The sequence below is a fragment of the Erythrolamprus reginae genome, chromosome 2 (genome assembly GCF_031021105.1).
Source record: "Erythrolamprus reginae isolate rEryReg1 chromosome 2, rEryReg1.hap1, whole genome shotgun sequence".
NCBI lineage: Eukaryota > Metazoa > Chordata > Lepidosauria > Squamata > Dipsadidae > Erythrolamprus > Erythrolamprus reginae.
The window spans coordinates 151255867-151278419 of NC_091951.1; the positions used below are offsets into that span (position 1 = coordinate 151255867).

Sequence of the window (22553 nt, forward strand, 5' to 3'; positions counted from 1 at the left end):
TTTTATTCACAGAACAAGGCACTCCATATTTGGGTGTTTTTCCATGGGAGGGACCAACCTTCAGACAAGTTTCTGTTTCTCCTAAGTCTCATTCAAAAGTGACACAATCGTTTTTATAACCATGAGAAAAACAAGTGGCTTTCTGAATCTGCCCTTAGAAATACAGCAGATCAAATCTTGGCAGCTGCTTTGCTACCAGAGCACAAGCTTGTGTTTACCCCAATGAAGGAGGCCGGCTGAAGGGCCTACCTGCTTAAAGTACCCCACTCAGGTATAAATCAAGCGGATTGCTTCCAGTCAGGTAAAACACAGGTGAAACCAGCCTGTCTGGCAGCTGAACTTGGCTGATCAGCTAACTTCACAACTGAGACAAGTCTGGCCCTGCCGAATTTTACAACAAGCCATACCAAGATGAGGGAATTAAATTTCACACTGTGTTGCTCATTGGTCTGGGAATTTTTGCAAGATAGAATCACAGGTGTTCTTAGTATTCCCAAGGGTTCCTTGCTGTTTAATAGTGACAGCTGCTTGTGTTGCTGGGATACAACAAGGCACTTTCTGATTAGGATAGAAATACAGCCTCACACACACACCACATTCTGACCACATGCTGCCACACCACCAGAGATAATCTCTTTCAGTTGTGTATGGTATCTGCTTTTGGCCTTGCCTGAGGGGAATGCCAGAGTGAATAGATCAATGTCCCATTGTTTTAAAATATATGCCTGACCATAATATGGACATGCTTAAAAAGGAGAAATTCAAGAGCAACAAAATGTGGGAAAACACTCAAAATAAACAAGCTATAAAACTGAATGTTTTAAAAATAACCACTAAAAGTCAAATTCAAAAGTAGCACTTATTTTTTTTAAAAGTTTTATATTATTCTAGAAAGATTTCAAAAATTCAAATAATTCAAACGCAACTCAATTGTTGCTATATTTCTTACATTTATTTCACATTCATTTGGAGAAAGAAGAAGGAAAATGTTTTAATAAAGCTAGAGATACCCCAAATTTCTGGTTTTGTAGTAGTTTGAGGTTGAAAATTCAAAGTTGGAAGTTCACTGTTTTTACTATATAGCTAGTCCTTGACTTACACCAGTTCCTTTAGTGCAGTGATGGCAAACCTATGGCATGGGTGCCAGAGGTGGCACATGGAGCCATATCTGCTGGCACGCGAGCTGTTGCCCTAGCTCAGCTCCAACGTGCATGTGTGTGCTAGCCAGCTGATTTTTGGCTCTTTGCACAGAGGCTCTGGGAGGGCATTTTTGGCTTCCAGAGAGCCTCCAGGGGGACGGGGGGGGCATTTTTACCCTCCCCCGGCTCCACGAAAGCCTTTAGAGCCTGGGGAGGGTGAAACACGAACCTATTGAGCCCACCAGAAATTGGGAAACAGGACGTTACGGGTCTACAGAGGGCCTCTGGACACAGCGGGGAAGCTGATTTTGCCCTCTCCACACATTGAATTATGGGCATGGGCACTTGCGCATGCGCGATAGCACACACACAAACACGCTCTTTCAACACCAGAGGAAAAAATGTTTTGCCATTAATGCTTTAGTGAATGTTTGAAATTGCAACAGAACTGAAAAAAATAACTTATGACCATTTTTCACACTTTTGACTGCTCTAGCATCCCCATGATCATGTGATGAAAATTCAGACACTTAGCAACTTCTCACATTTATGATGGTTGCAGAGTGCCAGAATCATGTGATCCCTTTTTGAAACCTTCTGACAAAGAAAATCAAAGGGGAAATCAGATTTACTCATTGTAAGACGGACCAAGATTTTGAAGTGGTAAACAAGAAAAAAAGGTTTTTGCTCTCCCCCGTTCCCAGAAGCACTCTGCAGGCTTCCCAAATTTCCTGCCACCCCATTTTTGGAGAAACGGGCCTGTTTTCCATGAAAACAGGGACGCAGAGGTTTTAGGAGGCCTGAAGAGTGCTCCTGGGGGCTGGGGAGGGCAAAACCGTAATGCATGGGGGGTTTCAGAGGCAAAAAATGAGCCTGTTTTTTGCACTAATAATAATAATAATAATAATAATAATAATAATAATAATAATAATAATAATATATTAGATTTGTATGCCACCCCTCTCCAAAGACTCGAGGCAGCTCACAACAATAATAAACAGTATACAGTAAACAAATCTAATATTTAAAAGAAGAAAAAATATCTAAAAGCCCATTATATAAAACCATACAACACAAGCATACCATACATAAAACTATATGCATCATATACTCTGAACAATATGGTAATTTAAGAACTGCAGTGATTCACTTAACAAAAGTGATAAGAAAAGTCATAAAATGGGGTAAAACTCACTTAACAAATTTCTCACTTTGCAACATAAATTTGGGGCTCAATTGTGGTCATAAGTTGCGGACTACCTGTACTTGGAAGCATTGTGTAATAAAACAGCTCCAGGTTGAATTTTTAAATTTGGGCAAGGCAGGACTATTTCAAGCACTCAACATATACCAATATACTTCAAACTCTTAAACTGTTGGCAATGTTTTACATATCCTTAAATTAAAAGTTTGAATGAAACTAACTAATTTGGAAGAGAGTGCCATAGGGAGTGCCTATCAATAGCTGCAGCTGATTTGGGGAATCAGTCAGTGGATTTGCTCTCCACCCTATAATGCAACCTTGTCTAGGTACTTGAAACTCACTCCTCTAGTCCTCTTTATGATGCAGCTTTTCAGAGAGGAAAATGTTTTCCTTTGGATTAAGAATACAAATATTTGAACTTTACATTCTGAAAATATAAATGATATTCATAGTGTAGATCCAGTCTTCCAAGCAAATAGGAATCCTGCAACCTGAAAATTCCCAGTAGTTTTGGGATTTTGTTTATTTGCCAAAAGCATAGTACTCCCAACACCAAGGAGAAAGACTGGAAGAGCTGGTTTGCTTTGGGTAATCTTTAAAGCAAAGACTGAGCTGTAGGCACTGTATGTTTCCAGTTAAGAGTACTTATACGTAACTAAAGCAGCTTGAAATAAAAATTGGGATGTTGCATGGCCTCTAGAAATGAAAAACGGACTTGTAGAAACTGCAAATGATTGACGTGACATTTTAGCAACATTTCTTAAAAAAAAAAAAGAATTTATATTCAGCCACTTGTAAGATTTATATTTAAATCAAATAAAGAAGACAATGAATAGATAATGAATAGATGAAGAAATTATTAAAGTTTTCACTAAATTAATGCTAAATGAAGCCCCGCAGAGTGGTTTGCTGAGATGGACAGCTATAAATATCAAATAAGTAAGGAAGCGGGACAGGCAAATTTCTGTGGTGCTACATAAAGGGCAAAAAGGCAGAGATGGAGTGACATAGGTGAGTGTCCCATCTGAGCCACCTCCTTGGACACCTTCTTGGTTGAGAACCCCACAAAGTGTCTCCTCCAAGGCCGCACCCACCATTGCTTGCATGTAGCAGAAGTGGTGCTACTGTGGGCCACACTGGTGCTTGGCTCTGCAAAGCTCACTCTGCATTCAGGGAGACAGGCAAAGCGATGGGGATGGGTGGGTGGGAGTGGAAGCAGAGACAGTCCAGGCAGGGCAGGAAAATATACTATGAGACAATGCAACAATCATAAGAAGTGTGGCTGGTCACAAAGTGCCTAAATTTTGATCACACGAACTTAGGAATGCTTCGACTGTTTTAAGTACAAGCACTTGTTGCAAGGTCATTTTTCAACAACATCATAATTTTGAACATTCCCTGAAAAAATGAAAATATTCTGAGGACTATTAGTAGGATCCAGGAGCCATGCAACTTCTGTTGTGGTACCTGTCCTTTAAAATAACCCAGGGGTGGGCAGCAGGCAGGGCAGGGTGAAACATAGTTCCACCGGCAGAAATGAAGATGCATGCGCAGCTCCAGGTGATCGGTGGCTGTCACTTCCTGGATTGCTGGTCTAGGCTCAGCTCTCCTTTTTTTCCCTGCTGCTGCTACTGCTGCATCTGCATTCCTTGCTTTTCTCCTCTTTCCTCCTTCCTGGCCTCGGACGAGCTTCCCTCCCTCCTGCCCAGCTCCCCTCCAGCCTCACGTGGCCACCTCCCATCTGAGGTGCAAGCAGAAGGCGTGGGTGGAAGCGGTGCTGGCAGCATTTATACTTCTGGCAGCACCCGTTCGCCTAGCTACCCAGCCTGAGGCAGGGGGGCGACCCAGGAAGGAGAGCGCCGGAAATACGAAGCAAATTGTCACCCCAGCGAGCAACACTGGTAAGGTTGTAAGTCGAGGACTTAACAGTTTATTTGAACGATGATGATCATTCAAACCACTCCCACCTGGTCACATGACCATTAATCCACACCCACAGTATGGCAGTAAAATTTTTGGCTGTCCATTACTGAAATAACCTTCTTCCAACCCAGACTTGGCCCTGATCCAGGGGCAGGATCCTCTTACCTTCCTACCGATGCACTGCGTGTGCATTGCGACATTTTGCTCCCATGTGCGTGGACATCCCCTAGTGCGATTTTGCTCCTGTGCAGGTGCAGAGGGACAATTTTCCTTCGGCGCATGCTCACAGAGCCAAAAAATAGAAAAAAAGATGGCAGAGCGCACGGACCAGCAAAGAGAGCACTGGAGCTGTTGCGCCCAAATTGTGCAATCGGTGGGCCGCTGTGCACCGCACCATTAGGAACCCACCCATGCTCTGATCCTATAATACTTTAGGGAGGCCATTAAGCTCTTCCCTCAAGCCTTTGGGCCAAAATGAGTAGACACTCCATTTTTAGGAGTTGTCATGGACTCAATCATGTTACCATTTATGTCTATTGTTTTATTTAGTTTTGATGATAGCTTTCTTTTGTTGATTCCCCCGCTTTTTTTTTCTTTCTCACACTGCCCAGAGTTAAACTGTTTTGAGATGGCTAGCCATATAAATATTTCAAGTAAATAAATAACCAGATACATCAATAAATTCATTGTTTTATTGTGGCTATCTAGTGAATAAACAATGAGATAATTTAATACGGTAGCTAAATTTCTAATGCACATTTAAATATTCTCCATGTACCATTACACCACATAAAATACAGCAGGCAATCTTTTTCATGGCTCTTAAAATGTAATCCAAGTAATGTATAGCTAATAAGAGTTTCCATATAAAATAGGTATGACAAACTTTGCAGAGACCATAGTGACCTAAAATCGCACAAGTGATGCCATCCAAAATCAGTATTTTGGTATCTAATGTCAATGATGCTAGTGTACTGGTTTTTGAAGACCACAAAAATGGAACACAGTCTGTCTAAGATTTGGTTTTAGGCTCCCTATTCCAGTGCAGGTCAAAATCAATATTATGCCTGCATAAGGTAGTCTTCAACTTACAGTCATTCATTGAGTGAATGGTTACAACCATTCAACACTAAAAGTGACTTATGACCATTGTCAGTGTTATGGCCATTGCAACATCCCCAAGGTCACGTGATCAAAATTTGGATGCTTGGCAACAGACTCATGTTTATGACAGTTGCAGTGCCCGGGGTGGATCATGTGATCGATCCCCTTTTGCAACCTTCTGACAAGCAAAGTCAAGGAGGAAGCAGATTCACTTTACAACCTTGTTAATAAGTTAACAACTGCAGAGATTCACTTAACAACTATGGCAAGAAAGGGTGCAAAATGGAGCGAAATTCACTTAAAAACTATCTCGCTTAGCAGCAGAAATTTTGGGCTCCAACATTATGTGTTTAGGTATTATGTGATAATATAGTTTAATAAATATTTAACAATGCAGTTGAGTCCGATACTCACAAAAATGTAACCTTAAAGAACCTTTCAGAATGTAGCTATATTTCCAATGAATCTTTATTTCATGGACACTATTAAAGAAAAATTTCTTGGATTGAGTACAATTTAATATTTTAAAATAAATTACTATGTCAATAAATCTGATTGCTTTGTGAAATTTTTTCAACAGGCATAGTTATTTTTCTGCCCTGTGCCAATTCACCATAAATCACACCAATCAGAAATTGGATATGTAATGTAAGTTAAAAATACTGCCATTTCATGACTTAAGAGAGAGGGAAGGGTCAAGGATGGATACTTCCTGCACTCCAGTTTATATTTAGCAAATGAAACTTAAGTGTGCAAACCAACTGTAACATGAGAATCTGGATATCAGAATAATATTTTCAAATTAAATCATTTTGGTGGCTTATGTTTAACATGAATTTCCATGCATGAACAATTGAATTTGCAATTCTCCAGTTCACTATGAACAAATATGGCAGTTCATAAATGCCTTAATTTATCATACCTAAAATAAAATAATCACGAGGCCAGAATGGAAGCTTTGGGATGCTCTCCAGATAGTGTGGATTACAACCCATTTTCCCAATTAAACACTTGTTCTTTGACTGGGAATGGTAGGAACTGAGCTCTCCATGGAAACCAGCAGCGGAGGGAATACAATCAGATTACTTTGGCTGTCCACAACTTACTTTTGAATGAACACAGCTCAGTTATAAAAATCTTAGAAGCTATTCCAGTACTACCCAGCATCTGTCCGAAGCACCCTAACCTTTCTTATGGTTTCCACCACAATTCTGGCCACAATTCACTATTTAAATCAAGTCATATGTCTTTTTCCTCAGTTGCTATATACCGTATTTTTCGGAGTATAAGACACACCTAAAGAGGTTGAAAACTTGGGTGCGTCTTATACACCAAAGGTGCCCCCACCCCCCAGCCACCCTCACCCTTTGGTCTCTGCCTCAGCAATTTGCCTCCTTGCAGCAAACAGAACAGAACCTGATTAGCACAAGCAATTGATTATCAGCCTCCCGACCCACAGCTGATTCAGCATAGGCAGGCCACATGCCTGAACTGAAAGTGAAACTAGCTGCAAGGAGGCAAATTGCTGGGAGGTGGACTGCTGGCAATGTTGGAGTGCTGAAACTGCAAGGAGGTAAGTCAATAACTGCACATGTCTGTAGAATGTTCAAATTATTAGACTTATTTTTAAAAAACTGCTTTATTATTGTCCTAGACAGTTTAACACAATGAAGATGCTTTTTAAAATAAATGCTTGATCTGAAGAGGCCCAGTTCTACTGCGATTCCAGAAAGCCACATCAATTTTAAAGATCTGTAAAAGTATAATCTGAAATGTAATAATGTCCTGTCTTAGTATTAAGATAAAGCAGCTGATTTAAACCCTGACTTAGTCATGTTTGGAATAGATCTATTTAAATAATTGGGAGGAGTCAGTGTGACTACATTTAAGAAAACTTTCTGGCATTAATATACTGCCATAATGTACATTTATCCAATTCTTTGCTATTTCTATGGGTCAGGTATACATGTACAGAAATATACAGCAAACAGTGTATATCATCTGTACTGTTTGCTGTTTGCTGGGAGACAATTGCTGGGAGGCAGAGGCCTTTTTTCCTCCCCCAAAACTAAAGTGTGTCTTATACTCCCAAAAATATGGCAACTGTTCTCTTTCATGACTGTCAGTTAAAGCAAGAGTCATTTTTACAGATTTAACACAAAAATTAAGAACTAACAGAATATGAAACCATCACAAAAACAGCCTACTTTTTAGTCATGAAGTATGTCTGACCCATCACAACTCCATGAACATTATTCCTCCAGACCTTCCTGTCCTCTACCATTCCCAGAGTCCATTTAAACTCATGTCAACTGCTACAGTACTCCATCCAGGCACCTTATTCTCTGCTGTCCCGTTCTTCGTTTGCCCTCAATCTCTCCTAGGCTCTTCTCCAGTGAGTCCTTCCTTCTCATTAGGTCACCAATGTATTTTTTCAGTTTCATCTTCAGGATCTGGCCTTCTAAAGAGCAGTCAGGTTTGATCTTCTCTAGGACTGACTTGTTTGTTCACCTTGCAGTCCAAGGGACTCCCAGGAGTCTTCTTTAGCACCATAGTTCAAAAACCTCAATTATGGTCCAATTTTCACAGCCATACATTGCAACTAGGAAAACCACACCCTTGACTATGCACACTTTTGTTGGCAGGGTGATGTGTCCTCTTTTTAGTATGCTATCTAGATTTGTCATGGCTCTCCTCCCCAGGATCAAGTGTCTTTTAATTTCTTGCCTGTAGTCCCCATCTGTGGCAATCTTGGAGCCCAGGAAAATAAAATCTGTCACTACCTCCATTTCTTCCCCATCTATTTGCCAGGAGTTGCTTTCTTTTTAACTTCTGCTAAATATAACCATCTCTTAACCACCACAATTGGGACCAGCAATTCTGTTGCTAAATGTTGTGGTCACAAAGTGAAACATTACATCAGTGATGGTGACCCTATGGCATGGGTGCCAGAGATGGCATGTGGAGCCATATTTGCTGGCACGTGAGCTGTTGCCTTAGCTCAGTTGCAATGTGGATGCGCCCGCTGGCCAGCTGGTTTTTGGCTTGCACAGAAGCTCTGAGAGGGTGTTTTTGACTTCCAGAGTGCCTCTGGGAGGAAGGTGTTTTTACCCTCTCCCGGCTCCAGGGAAGCCTTTGGAGCCTGAATTTATGATTACTGGGTCCACCAGAATTTGGGAAACAGACTGTTTTCGGCCTCCAGAGGTCCTCCAGGGAGGTGGGGGAAGCTGTTTCCGCCTCTCCCCAGGCACTGAATTATGGGTGTGGGCACTCGCGCATGTGCAATAACATGTACCCACGCTCTTTTGGCACCCAAGGAAAAAAAGATTTGCCATCACTTCATTACATGAACCCAACTGGCAATTTTACTTCTCTGTTTTAAATTCTGCTTTTCAGAAGCTAGATGCAAAGCATTGTAATGATGATCATCTGACTTTGGGACACTGCAATGGACATAAACAGCATCAGTTGCCAATTAGTGTCCAAATAGTGACACATGATTGTGGGATGCCACTATGGTAATAAATGTGAAAATTAGTCATACATCTATTTTTACAGTCGTACCTTTGAATGGTTGTTAAATGAGGCAATTGTTAAGTGAGGACTACCTGTTGTTCAGTGCGCTGTTTTTGATGTTGAATTCAAAGGAGGAGAAATTTATCCTCAATTAACAGAATCTATTTAGTTATTTTAACACCCATAGCAGTATTAGCTTTTCAGGTTTTTAGTAACAATCAGCTTTCATTTTAAAAAAAATAAAATTTAACATTCCTCCTACTTCCACTGAAGGAGTGCATACAAGCTTGTGAACTGTATACACTGCCCTTTGCTTGTTTATTTAAAAACAGTACTGTATTCAAACTACAATAGCTGCCATGTGCTTCCACAGAGGGAACTTATTGTCAGAGAAAAAGACTTTCATTTAAAAATTATAAATGAAAATTATGAATTCTAAATGGCCATCTGGGATTCAGAAAACCATCTGCAAGTTTAAGACATGAAAATATATATATATATATTAAAAAAGAATCTATTGCCTCAATGATGACATAGACCCAGCACAAGATGATGATTCATTGCATTTGAACACCACCAACTCCCAACAACTCTGGGAGGTTTGTCAGATACTTTTGTGTTTCATGCTATGTTCTAAGCCAAAAATTAAGTATGACTATGGGCAAGCGGCACTGGGAAAAGTCATAGGGTTCAAGAGAACCATCTCTTCCATTCCTAAATCCACCCGAATCAACAACAGAATGTAAAATGTGTAAAGGTTCTGTATTTGTTTCCTCTTAGATTTTATTCAAGCCCTACAATATACCTTGTTAAACTGGAAAAGGTCACGCTTGAGCCTCTCTCTTACGGTATCATGTCCCGGCCTCAGAAATCTTCTCATTTTCTTCTTTAATTGCAAGGCACCAAAAGCTGTAGAGAAGAAAAAGTCGTATGTAAAGACACTTGGATATCAGCTACACACAATGTGCTTAGATAGAAATAAAAGTTAAAAAGAATATCTGCAGCTCAGGATTAAAATGTGTTCTTGTTCTCTGAGCTTGATTGTTTGCTTGCAGACTTTTCATTACCCACATAGTTAACATCATCAATTCCACAGGGTGTAGATAGCAAAATCAATACTCAGTATTGATACCCAATTGTTTAACGAATTGTCTGCAAGCGGGGGGGGGGGAACCCCAAGCCTAAGGAACACTAAGAATCCCACAGAACTGAAAGTAAGTATCTTGCCTCTTTAAACTAGTATAAGAGAGATTACACTATACATCAGAGGTTAGGTAAAAGACTCCAGCAAATTATAGGGTCTTCAATATCCCAGAGTAATTAGTACTAGTATCTTCTGTAATACCAAATTCAAGTTCATTAAATATAAGAGAAAGGAAAATAGGGAGCTTAGCCTTCCCATAAGTGTAATAAAGTACCTCCAGTTGTTAATAAACATACTAAAATAATGTTACATATGCAAATATACATCTTATGTGTTATGTTAATATGAGGACCTTTCTCCTTTGTTCATATTACCCAGCACTGTAATCTAAATCAAGAATCCAGTTTAAAGATGAGAATGTACCATCCTGTCTTGGCATTTCTTCATTAGAATTGATTTATTGCAAAATATTTCTAGGGGTTTTAAAAAAAAACATGCCCTTAGAGAATATATACTAATATGATATTTCACTCTACACCATTTGGGGCTGGAATGGTTAAAGCAATGCATAGGCACTTGAAATTACGGGCACTGGCACATATACACACAATCTCATTTTAAAAGGCCTAGTTATCTACCATATCAACTATACTATATAAGACTATAACAAACACCATTCTGTTAACTGGTTCTACTTACTAGGAGTCTAGCTTGTTCTGAGGAAACTTAAAAGATTGACTATTACTTCAGAAAAAAATAGAACAAAACAGGCCTTTAAAAGATGCATATGTCAGTCAATCTAGCATGCTTCAAACATTAAGTAATCTACTGGATACCAATCAAATTGATTGGTCTCACAAAGGTCACACAAATTAGGCCTATAAACTGATATAAATATGAATAGAAGGTTCCAGTGGAGAAAGGTAGTCCTCCAAGAAAACTGAGTCAAGAGAGATTAGGACAGAATTAATCTCAGGGATGGCAATCAACGCTATAGTTGGTATAACATACTTCAACTGACTTTGGAATTGCACATCATATTGATAATGCTGACATAGCCAAGGCCTATTCCACAAATAGTACAACAGCCTATAACACAGGTGGTGTGGTGTAAGCAAGAGCTCACAGAAAGAAATAAAACCCACAGTACCATTTCTAATGTTTTATTGATCAAATAAATTAGAAGGATATCATGGTGTATGGCATATTCAGGTCTTTGAAAGACCCATCAGAATATATGCATTCTAATCTATTCCTCAATGTAAGGTCATATCAGTACAACCTAAACAATTTACATGTAGAACACAGGCCTGAAACCAGATTGCATGGATCCTTTCAATTATTTTTATCCCCTTAATGGGTATTATGCAGAAGATGTCCTTGACTGACCTGAAGATGGCAAGATTATAATGGGTGTTTCTTTTGCAAAGGAATATCAAATTTAGGGTGTATAAACAAAGAGGACCTACAGCCACAGCTTTGTTTTGTCTACATTTGGCCTAGAAACCCTAAGTGAAATTAGAAACATAGAAACATAGAAGTCTGACGGCAGAAAAAGACCTCATTGTCCATCTAGTCTGCCCTTATACTATTTTCTGTATTTTATCTTAGGATGGATATATGTTTATCCCAGGCATGCTTAAATTCAGTTACTGTGGATTTATCTACCACGTCTGCTGGAAGTTTGTTCCAAGGATCTACTACTCTTTCAGTAAAATAATATTTTCTCATGTTGCTTTTGATCTTTCCCCCAACTAACTTCAGATTGTGTCCCCTTGTTCTTGTGTTCAAATTCGGTTGCAATAGGAGTAAAGTTCCATTAAAATTATGTTTAGAGTTGCAGCCACAGTTGAAGAGAAATAAATAGAAAGCAAGGTTTTCTTAAATGAGATATTGAAGACAGTAAATAAAAAGATATGCAACTCCAAATAATTACAAATATTTAAATGAATAATGGTGATATACATGTATTTTCATTTTGCTTACAGCTAGTCGGCTAACTATCGTATGTCTAACTTCCTTTAAGAAAGTAACAAAATGTTGTTACTTTACAATATGGCCTTGTTAATAACTATTTTTATGAAAGCACAGAAAAGCTCAAAGCAGAAAAGGGCAAAACAAATAAGGATTGTAACACCTTGCAGTATGGAGTACTTGTATCTGTTCATTTAGAATGCTGAGTATCTCTTGAAAAACTACCATAATAAACAATGAACTAAATAGAAACAGAAATAATTCTGAGTCAATGCAATTTAGAGTCCAGAGTTCACTTGCCTTCAATGGCAAAAAAGTTGGGGAAAGTTTATGACCATAAAGGAAGGCCATTTAAAAAGAGACGGCCAAGAAATCAAAGGTTACTGCCTCAAACATAAGACATACAGGAATATAATATGTAGCAGGATGAAAGGCAAAAAAACCCAAGCTGTGGATTGAGTAAAACAAAACGAAATCCTTGAGCCATACATTCGGGAATCAACTTCTCCTTCACTGAGTGTTGCATTCAGATTAAAGATGTTGAAGAATACAAAATAACAGAGTTAGAAGGGACCTTGGAGGTCTTCTAGCAGTAGTGGGATCCTGAACAGTATGTTAATTTTCTATGCAGTTCGGTTGTGGGAAGAAATCTTTTCTCAGAGCTAATCCTGCAAGGAGTGCAGGAGAGAAAGATACTAGTGTGCCTGTATTTATAGCCCAAACCTTAATTTCCGCCCCTACTGCTGCTTTAAGTGTTTTCAGAAACTGCCTATAACAGCCTTAATGGTTTCTGGCAGCAGCCGAGCTTCTCCGGAATTCCCACACCATCACTATCACCACTGGAGGGGTTTTTTTGGTGATTCAGTGATACCTCATCTTACGAACGCCTCTTCATATGAACTTTTCGAGATACGAACCCGGTGTTTAAGATTTGTTTGCCTCTTCTTAAGAACCATTTTCACCTTACAAACCCGAGCCCGGGTGTGTGGACTCTCTTACTGCGCATGCGCTCCCTTACTGCTGCAGGGATTTCCCTGACTTGTGACTGTCACCGCTGGGATTTCCCATTTGCTTGCCACCCCCGCTGGGATTCCCCACGTTCTTTTGCTTGCACCTGTAGTCCCAAGGCAGGGAACGCCGGAGCTGCCCCATTTACCTGCCACTTTCTCCTCTAGCCCTCCACATCCTCTGCTCCCCGCAGCCTCCCATCCCACTGCCAAAATCCCCCCTAATTTACCGCTTCCTTTGTCCATCCCGCTGCTAAAATCACCCCTCCAAAAGCTTCCTAAACCGCTCCAAATTGCTCCCAAAATCACCCCTCCAAAAGCTTCCTATGCCACCCCAAATTTCTCCCAAAATCACCCCTCCAAAAGCTTCCTAAACCGCTCCAAATTGCTCCCAAAATCACCCCTCCAAAAGCTTCCTACACCACCCCAAATCGCCTCCAAAATAGCTCCCCCAAAAGCTTCCTACACCGTTCCAAATCGCCACCAAAAGCTTCCTACACTGCTCCAAATTGCTCCCAAAATCACCCCTCCAGATGTTCCCTATGTCACCCCAAATTGCCTCCAAAATCGCTCCCCCAAAATCTTCCTATGCCACCCCAAATCACTTCCAAAGTCTTCCAAAATCACCTGTCCTTTCAAAATGCCTTGTTTCTCCTTGCTGCCTTTCTTCACTCCATTTGCCTTCGTTAGGACCTCAATTTGGGCAGCATAGTGTTTGCCTGGTTTCTCCTTGCTGCCTTTCTTCACTCCATGTGCCTTTGTTAGGACCTGGATTTGGGGTGGCATAGGAAGCGGCTGGAGGGGTGATTTTAGGAGTGATTTGGGGCAATGTAGAAGCTTTTAGAGGGGTGATTTTGGGCAACATAGGAAGGTTTTGGAGAGGCGATTTTAGGAGGGATTTGGGGTAATGTAGAAGCTTTTGGAGGGGTGATTTTTGGAGTGATTTGGGGCAACTTAGGAAGGTTTTGGAGGGGCAATTTTAGGAGGGATTTGGGGCAACGTAGAAGCTTTTGGAGGGGTGATTTTTGGAGTGATTTGGGGCAACGTAGGAAGGCTTTGGAGGGGCAATTTTAGGAGGGATTTGGGGCAACGTAGAATCTTTTGGAGGGGTGATTTTTGGAATGATTTGGGGCAACATAGGAAGGTTTTGAGGGGTGATTTCAGAAGGGATTTGGGGCAACATAGAAACTTTTGGAGTGGTGATTTTGGGAGAGATTTGGGGCGGTGTAGGAAGTGTCTGGAGGGGTGATTTTGGGAGCAATTTGGGGTGGCGTTAGCCTTCGTTAGGACCTCCATTCCTCACTTCTCCTTGCTGTTCTCCACTACGTTAGCCTTCACTTTTGGAGTGATTTTTGGAGTGATTTGGGGCAAGGTATGGAGGTTTTGGAGGGGCAATTTGGGGAGCGATTTGGGGCAACAGGAAGGTTTTGGAGGGGTGATTTTGGGAGAGATTTGGGGCAATGTGGGAAAGTTTTGGAGGGGCAATTTGGGGCAATGTAGGAAGGTTTTGGAGGGGCAATTTTAGGAGTGATTTGGGGCAACATAGGAAGGTTTTGGAGGGGTAATTTTTGGAGTGATTTGGGGCAACGTAGGAAGGTTTTTGGAGGGGTGATTTTAGGAGCGATTTGGGACAACGTAGGAAGTTTTTGGAGGGGTGATTTTGGGAGAGATTTGGGGCGGTATAGGAAGTGTCTGGAGGGGTGATTTTGGGAGCAATTTGGGGTGGCGTTAGCCTTCGTTAGGACCTCCATTCCTCGCTTCTCCTTGCTGTCCTTCTCCACTCCGTTAGCCTTCACTTTGTCTGCCCGCCGCTTTTTTTTAAGCCTTAAAGTTTGGATTTTCCTAATGGGTTTGCATGCATTATTTGCTTTTACATTGATTCCTATGGGAAACACTGTTTCATCTTACAAACCTTTCTACTTACGAACCTTGTCATGGAACGAATTAAGTTCATAAGATGAGGTACCACTGTATTTTTATTTCTGGGTTTTGAGAACAGCTATTTTCTGAAGGGCTGGCATAGCCATAGAAGAAGAAATGGCTGAGAGAAGAAGAAGATGATGATGATGATGATGATGATGATGATGATGATAATAATAATAACAACAACAATAATAATAATAATAAATATTAGATTTGTATGACGCCCCTCTCCGAAGACTCGGAGCAGCTCACAACATGCAAGTTTATCATTCTGTCTAATTTTTTTACTGCCTTTCTGAGGGTGCATGATTTTTCCTTAAATTAGGATTATTACCTTAGGACAGTGATGGCAAGTTTTATGGCACAGGTGCCACAGGTGGCACGTGGGGCCATATCTACTGGCACATGAGCCAGTTGCCCTAGCTCAGCTCCAACGTGCATGTGTGTGCTGGCCAGCTGATTTTTGGCTTTCACAGATGCTCTGGGAGGGTGTTTTTGGCTTCCAGAGAGCCCCCAGGGGGGGATGGATGAGGGCGTTTTCATCCTCCTCCAGTTCCAGGGAAGCCATTGGGGAGGGTGAAACAAGAGCCTACTGGGCGCACCAGAGAAATAGGCCATTTTCGGCTTCTAGAGGGCCTCTGTGGGGGAGCTGCTTTTGCCCACCCCAAGCATTGAATTATGGGTGTGGGCACTCGCGCATGCGCAATGGCGCACACACGCACTCTTTTGGCACCAGAGGAAAAAAAGGTTCGCCATCACTGCCTTAGGATATCTTGTGAGGTAAGACCAGCTAGTATCTTTGAGTGGTGCAAATGGATCTAACCATTGCTTCTCCTAAGTGCTAAATCAGTTCACTGAGCACAAGTCTCTCATCTATGGGGATTCTTCAGTCATTCAGGTCATGGTTGCCCCAAAGATGCTTTTTTCAAAAAGCAACTGGACTTTCTTGTTTCCAGAAAGTCCAGTTGCCTCTTGAAAAAGCACCTTCGGGACAGGAATAGCTAGCATTGCTTCAAAGTGGCCAAGCTACATGATGCTCACTGATAATAAGTGGATCCTCCTTCCAATTTGTTATAGTTTGCTCTCATGATAATATGGCATAGTAACATAGCACCAATTGTAGAAAGTTAGCTTCCACCCCTCCTAGAAGAATGAAATATTTTGAGAAATATTAAAAGAATATATTTCCCTGGGTGAGAATTGGGAAAACATGTTTTCTTAGAGGAAGAAAGCACCCCCCTTCCTTAATAGCCCAAAGATGTCAGCACTTAAGAGATAAAGAGATAGCTATATTCATAGGCAAATATTCCCTCCAGCAAGGTCTGAACAAAGGCAGAATGGGATTAGCTCTCACTCAAAATGTTAATATGTTAATTTTTCTTTTTAGCTGGATATTTTGTACCCCAAATATGCCCACCCACTTTCTGGAGAGCTTTAAATCAGGGGTCACCAACCTTTCGGACCTAAAGGACTACTAAATCCATAATTTTAAATCCCCTGGACCACTAATGTTTTTTTTTTAAAAAAGATAAATAGTATTTAGTGCAATATAAAAAAGGCAAATATTTTTCTATGGACCACCAAAATTTTCTTGTGGACCACCAGTGGTCCAAGGACGGTGCATTTAAGTTGGTGACCATTGCTTTAAGGGACCTTTCTTCTAAAGGCTTTCACTTTATGAGCAAGTGTTGGCTGTATTTTAACTATTTTAATTCCTTAATGTGCCCTGGCATCCTGCCTGATCTGTAACTCTGGGTTACAAATACCCAAATTCATCTCCTTCCTTTAGTTTTTGATCATCTTGATCTTCAGTGAGTATTTAGTTTCTAATCCAATGAGGGCAGCTTTTTGCAAGCAAAGGTTTTTGTATTTTTGTATAAGTAATCCTTGACTTACAACAGTTCATTTAGTGACCATTCAAAGTTACAGTAGCACTGAAAAAGTGATTTATGACTGTTTTTCACACTTACAACCATTGCAGCATCCCCACAGTCATGAGGGAGTGGGTGAGGCGAAGCACCCGTCGACGTAAGTGACATCAAGTTGGACACGCCCATCCAGTCAATCATTAGTGCAGGGAACTGGTTGTTTTAAAAAAATCGCAGCCCATCACTGTCTTCTAGTCCAACTCCCTGCTCAATCAGGAGACCCCGTGCCTGTGGTGGCAAACCTATGGCACACATGACACAGCTGGCACATGGAGTCATATCTGAGGGCATATGAGGTGTTACCCCATGTCAGCTTCAGCCGATTTTCAAGCTTCTTTTTGGCTGTTATTTGGTCTCCCCAGGCTTTAGCAGGCTTCCCTGAACCCTGGGGACAGCAAAAATGCCCCAAACATTTGGCCAATTTGGATGTTTTTCCTTCTCCCCAGACTTCAGGCGGCTTTTTTAAACCCTGGGGAAAGGTCAGAAACCCTGGGGAAAGGTAGGAAGGCCAGAAAGACCCCACTGTAAACATCTGATTGGTCGGATTATAAAAATATGTTCCAAAGTGCCAGAATAGAAGCTTTAGTTCCTAACACCATAGGAAATTTGTCTTTCCCCATGGTCTTAGGTGATCCATGTGAAATTTTCGTTCAACCTCCAAACCCCCAGGTTGAGAATCACTCGTCTAGATAATCCGTTTCATCCAATGACATAGGATCTGAAGCGCTACCACTTTTCTTACAACCTTTCCCACAAAGGGTAGGTTGGAGACTGGATGAAATTTCTTTAATTCTGCTGGATCCAGGGAAGGCTTCTTGAGGAGCGGCCTCACAACCGCTTCCTTTAATGGTTATGGGAAGGACCCCTGCTGATCGGTTTCCGGACACAATTCAAAGTGTTGGTTATAACCTATAAAGCCCTACATGGCATAGGACCAGATTATCTCCAAGACCGTCTTCTGCCACAAAAATCCCAGTGTCCGGTGAGGTCCCACAGAGTGGGTCTTCTCTGGGACCGACTGCCAGACAATGCCAGCTGGTGGGGCCTAGGGGAAGAGCCTTCTCTGTGGTGGCCCTGGCCCTCTGAAATCAGCTCCCCCCCAGAGATTCACACCGCCCCCACCCTCCTTGCTTTCCAATAAAGCTTGAAAACTCATCTTTGCCGCCAGGCCTGGAGCCACTAGATCTCTCCCCCTGCCCAACGAGTGTGTTTAGAGTGACTTATTGAGTGAATAATAAATGGAATGTTTTTAAGTTTTTAGGATCTTTTAAAGTCTTTTAATCGTAATTAATTGGATCAAATTGTTTTATTATGTATTCTATGTTTGTTGTGAGCCGCCCCGAGTCCACAGAGGGGTGGCATAAAAATCAAATCAAATCAAATCAAATCAAATCAAATCAAATCAAATCAAATCAAATCATAAATAAATAAATAAATAAATAAATAAATAAATGGATTCATACCCAACAAACTCTGGGGCAGGGATCCTGCGAGGATAAAGACTCTTTCGGACAATAATTGCCACTGCTCCACCCCTTCCCTGGAGTCGTGGCTGAGGCAATACCGGAAACCCATCCAGTCAGATCTATCAGAGGGGAACCCCTCCCCATGGCCCATTTGTTTAGCACAAAACACTGACTACTTCATCATAGAAGTCATTCCAATTTCTTTGAAGATGCACACCTGTTCTTTGGCTTGCAATATCTAATACTAATGCATCTTTAATCAAAAGAACTTGATTTTAAATGATAAACTAATGAAACTAAGTTGTCATATAAAGCATTTGACAACTATAACTCTTCCATATATTCTTTTTAAATCCCCCACACCCTGTAAGAACACATGTTCTTCTGTTAAGAAATAAATGAGACCATAGTCTGTGATCACAAAGAAAGCTGTAGAATTTAATTATTTACATCTATTTATATTTTTACATATCTCATTTAGAAACTGCCTATCTTCCTCACAGAGCAACTTTGGGCAGTGTAAAGTAGGCATAAAATCATAAAAGTTATAAACAAACATTGTAAAAGGCAATTAAAACAGAATTCTGCTTTTTATATGAATGCAGTATCTACTGTATGTTGGTCTTTTGCAGCACTTAAGGAGCACTACAAGAGTCTAATATATATTTTTTTTGAGATTTTAGGAAACATTTGTGAGAATCTTAAAATCAGATTATTCACACTGAAGCAGTTTTCCATAAGATATTTACCCTAATACAAATAAGCCATTCAGAACCACCTCAAATATAAATACAGTATTCCTACAAGGAATAGTTAGTAACTAAGCAGAAACAAAACTATTATATTAATTATGAAACCATGAGAATTAAAAAAAATATTCTGAGTTATTTCAATTTGAAATTTTTGGACTATGCAGGAGTACTGTAGCAGTGACAGTATTCATTACTTTATTACATAAAGTACACCATTACTTTATGCTTATGTAAACAAGTGGGCTCATTGTCTCCACATTCCAATCAATACTGAGGTCATCCCATTTGTCATGTCATAAATTCAAAAGGAATAATTTAGTAGTCACCACTACACAGGAGTAAAGGGATAAAATGAGAGTGCTAACAATATCAGTTCATTTTTACAACTAACTTACCAGTATTTCTTCTCTAAATCTAAGACAACTACAGTGGTACCTCGAGATACGAGTTTAATTCGTTCCGGACCTGGGCTCTTAAGTCGAGCAGCTCTTATCTCGAACGACTTTTCCCCATAGGAATTAATGTAAATAATTTTAATTGGTTCCAGCCCTCAAAAAACTCACAAAGTTAGTCTAAATTATGCAGAAAGACATGTTTTTAATGAAGAAATGTACATGTACATATAAATGAATAATGAAGTTTCTTTCACTTAACTTGTAAACTTTCTTAAACTTTTAAATTTACATATGTTCAACTTCTCTGCCACCCAATCCTGTAGGACAGAGGTCCCCAACCCTTTTTGCACCAGGGACCAGCTTTAAGCGATCAAGAGAGGAATGGGTGAATGAATGGACGGAGGGTGGGAAGGAAGGAAGGAAAGAGGGAAGGGACAGGAACAGAGGAAGGAAGCAAGGAAACTTATGAAAGGGGAGAGTAAGAGAGGAATGAGTGAAGGGAGGGAGGGAGGGAAGAAGGTGGGAAGGAGAAAGAAAAGAAGAAATAGAGGAAGGGAAGGTAAAAGGGAGAAAGAAAAAGAGCAAGAAAGAAAGAAAGCAAGAAAGCAAGAAAGAAAGAAAGAAAGAAAGAAAGAAAGAAAGAAAGAAAGAAAGGGGGAAGGGACAGGAACAGAGGAAGGAAGCAAGGAAACTTATGAAAGGGGAGAGTAAGAGAGGAATGAGTGAAGGGAGGGAGGGAGGGAAGAAGGTGGGAAGGAGAAAGAAAAGAAGAAATAGAGGAAGGGAAGGTAAAAGAGAGAAAGAAAAAGAGCAAGAAAGAAAGAAAGAAAGAAAGAAAGAAAGAAAGAAAGGGGGAAGGGACAGGAACAGAGGAAGGAAGCAAGGAAACTTATCAAAGGGGAGAGTAAGAGAGGAATGAGTGAAGGGAGGGAGGGAGGGAAGAAGGTGGGAAGGAGAAAGAAAAGAAGAAATAGAGGAAGGGAAGGTAAAAGAGAGAAAGAAAAAGAGCAAGAAAGAAAGCTGCAAGCACCCCCCCGAGCCCTTCAGGCCGGCTGCAACCTTTTAAAACACACGCGCCGCTTCGCAGCTGTCTCCTGAAGCCGAACGCGGAAGTTAGCGTTTGGCTTCAGGAGACAGCTCCTTGGCGCTTGTATCTCGAATTTGGGCTTGTAAGTAGAACAAAAATATCTCTCCCCTCCCAGCTCTTATCTCGAGTTGCTCTTAAGTAGAGCAGCTCTTATGTCGGGGTTCCACTGTATTAGACATTTTGTATATTGTTTTAGGATTACACTAATGTTTTAGAACCTAACCTAGCTTTGCACAAAGTGGAATTAGATTAGATTACATTGGATTAGATTATTATTAGATTTGGAAGAGACCTTGTAGGTCATCTAGTCCAATCCTCCCCCCCCCCCCCCCCCCAAGTGGGAGTCCCTACACTATTTCGTACAAATGTCAGTCCAACCTCCCTTTGAACGTCTCAAGTGTTGGAGCTGTCACAACCTATGCAGGCAAGCTGTTCCCCTGGTTGATCACTCTCTCTGTCAGAAAGTTCCTCATTTCCAAGTTGAATGTCTCTTTGGTCATCTTCCATCCATTATTCTTTGTCTGGCCTTCTGCTGCTTTGGAAAACAGCCTGACCCCTTCCACAATGTGGCAGACCCTCAAGTATTGGAACACTGCTATCATGTCCCCCCTCTGGTCCTTCTCTTTGCCAGACTGGCCATGCCCAGTTCCTGCAACTGTTCTTCGTATGTTATCTTCCACTTCAGCAAAATATTTATATGCATCAATCCATATTATTGTGCAGCTTCTAAAGTCCAACGAATTGAGATACTAATTTGAGTAAAAATAATATAAGACGGTCCCTTAATTACAATAAGTAAAAACAAATAGGAAGACCAGTGTCCAACTCTGTACCAAGCACAAAGAGCAAAAAAAAAAGTGGAAGTAATAACCACAGTGAGAAGCTCATAAAGATGTTGTTTGGACAAATAACCTTTGCCCTTCATTATTATGAATAAGTAACAGAAAGGCTTTCCAAGGTTGTTAAATCCAGTTTATAACCAAATGGTTCACTCCTGAGCACATTTCCCTTAGAAGCAAGACCCATAAATTTATACAGATGGAGTAAGATAGGTTTAATTTGATTTATACCGAGAGCACTACTCTGTTCACAGGACACACATTTCTCTCTGCAATGCAATACCCTCAACACTAAGATGATTAAAGTCTGGTCACCCAGTCTACTCCTCCTTTTAAATATTATTGTGGGAGAGAAATGCTGCCACTTCAAAGGCATTCTTAAGCTAATTCTTTACTCCTGAGAGTGATGGCCTTTGAATTCTATTTGGCTTTATCTTATCACCCAAGTTTGCATATTGTTTCATGCATAACAGAACAATTAACAATGCTGTATGTGCTCCAATTCCTATTGATATTTTTTTTAAAAAAAGATATACACCTGACTGATAGAAGAGCTATGCATAATTGAGCCAACTCCCAAATTCACAGCCAGACACATACCAAGAACAAACATATTTTATTGAATGAATTTAAGAGTTGCTCAAAGCAGCTGAAAAGATATAACATGGGAACTAATAACATGACAACCAATTTGCTAGAGTAAAATAGAAGGGAAAAACCCTCCATGGGACTAAAAGCTAAAAGAGAGAACCAACCAGTGTTATAAAGCTTAAGAAAAATTAAGTAAAAATCTTCACCTGGAATTAAGTTTGGAATTATAATAGTGTAGATTTGTTTTCTGAATTAGGACATAATAATTTTTATGACATGTTACTTCCATAGAGTTTATTTTAAAGTTGTCACTTTAATGATAACAATAATCTTTCTATTTAACCTATTCATATTTATTCGGCCCAATGATATTCCTTCTATCTGCATCTCAGAAACTCAGCATACTCTTTACACAACTGTGTTTGCACAGGCCATTCACTTTTTTATTCAGTCAATGTTCATGCAGCACCCATTCTCGACCCTAGTTCTTGTTTTATCATACACATTCCCAGTGCATTCCACACCCGATATAATCCACACTCATTTCTATATACAGTACTG

At 40.5% G+C, this 22553-nt stretch overlaps 1 protein-coding gene across 5 annotated transcripts in view; it reads right to left on the minus strand.

Moving 5' to 3' along the window:
• The window catches only part of LLGL2 (LLGL scribble cell polarity complex component 2), a 102945-nt gene that overhangs the window by 69044 nt on the left and 11348 nt on the right, over positions 1-22553 (minus strand). For all 5 annotated transcript variants that reach the window (XM_070739923.1, XM_070739919.1, XM_070739921.1 and 2 more), the window contains exon 2: positions 9692-9795. In XM_070739923.1, the coding sequence (XP_070596024.1) occupies positions 9692-9766 (75 nt within the window). In that variant the 5' untranslated portion in view covers positions 9767-9795. The remainder of the gene's footprint in view (positions 1-9691; positions 9796-22553) is intronic.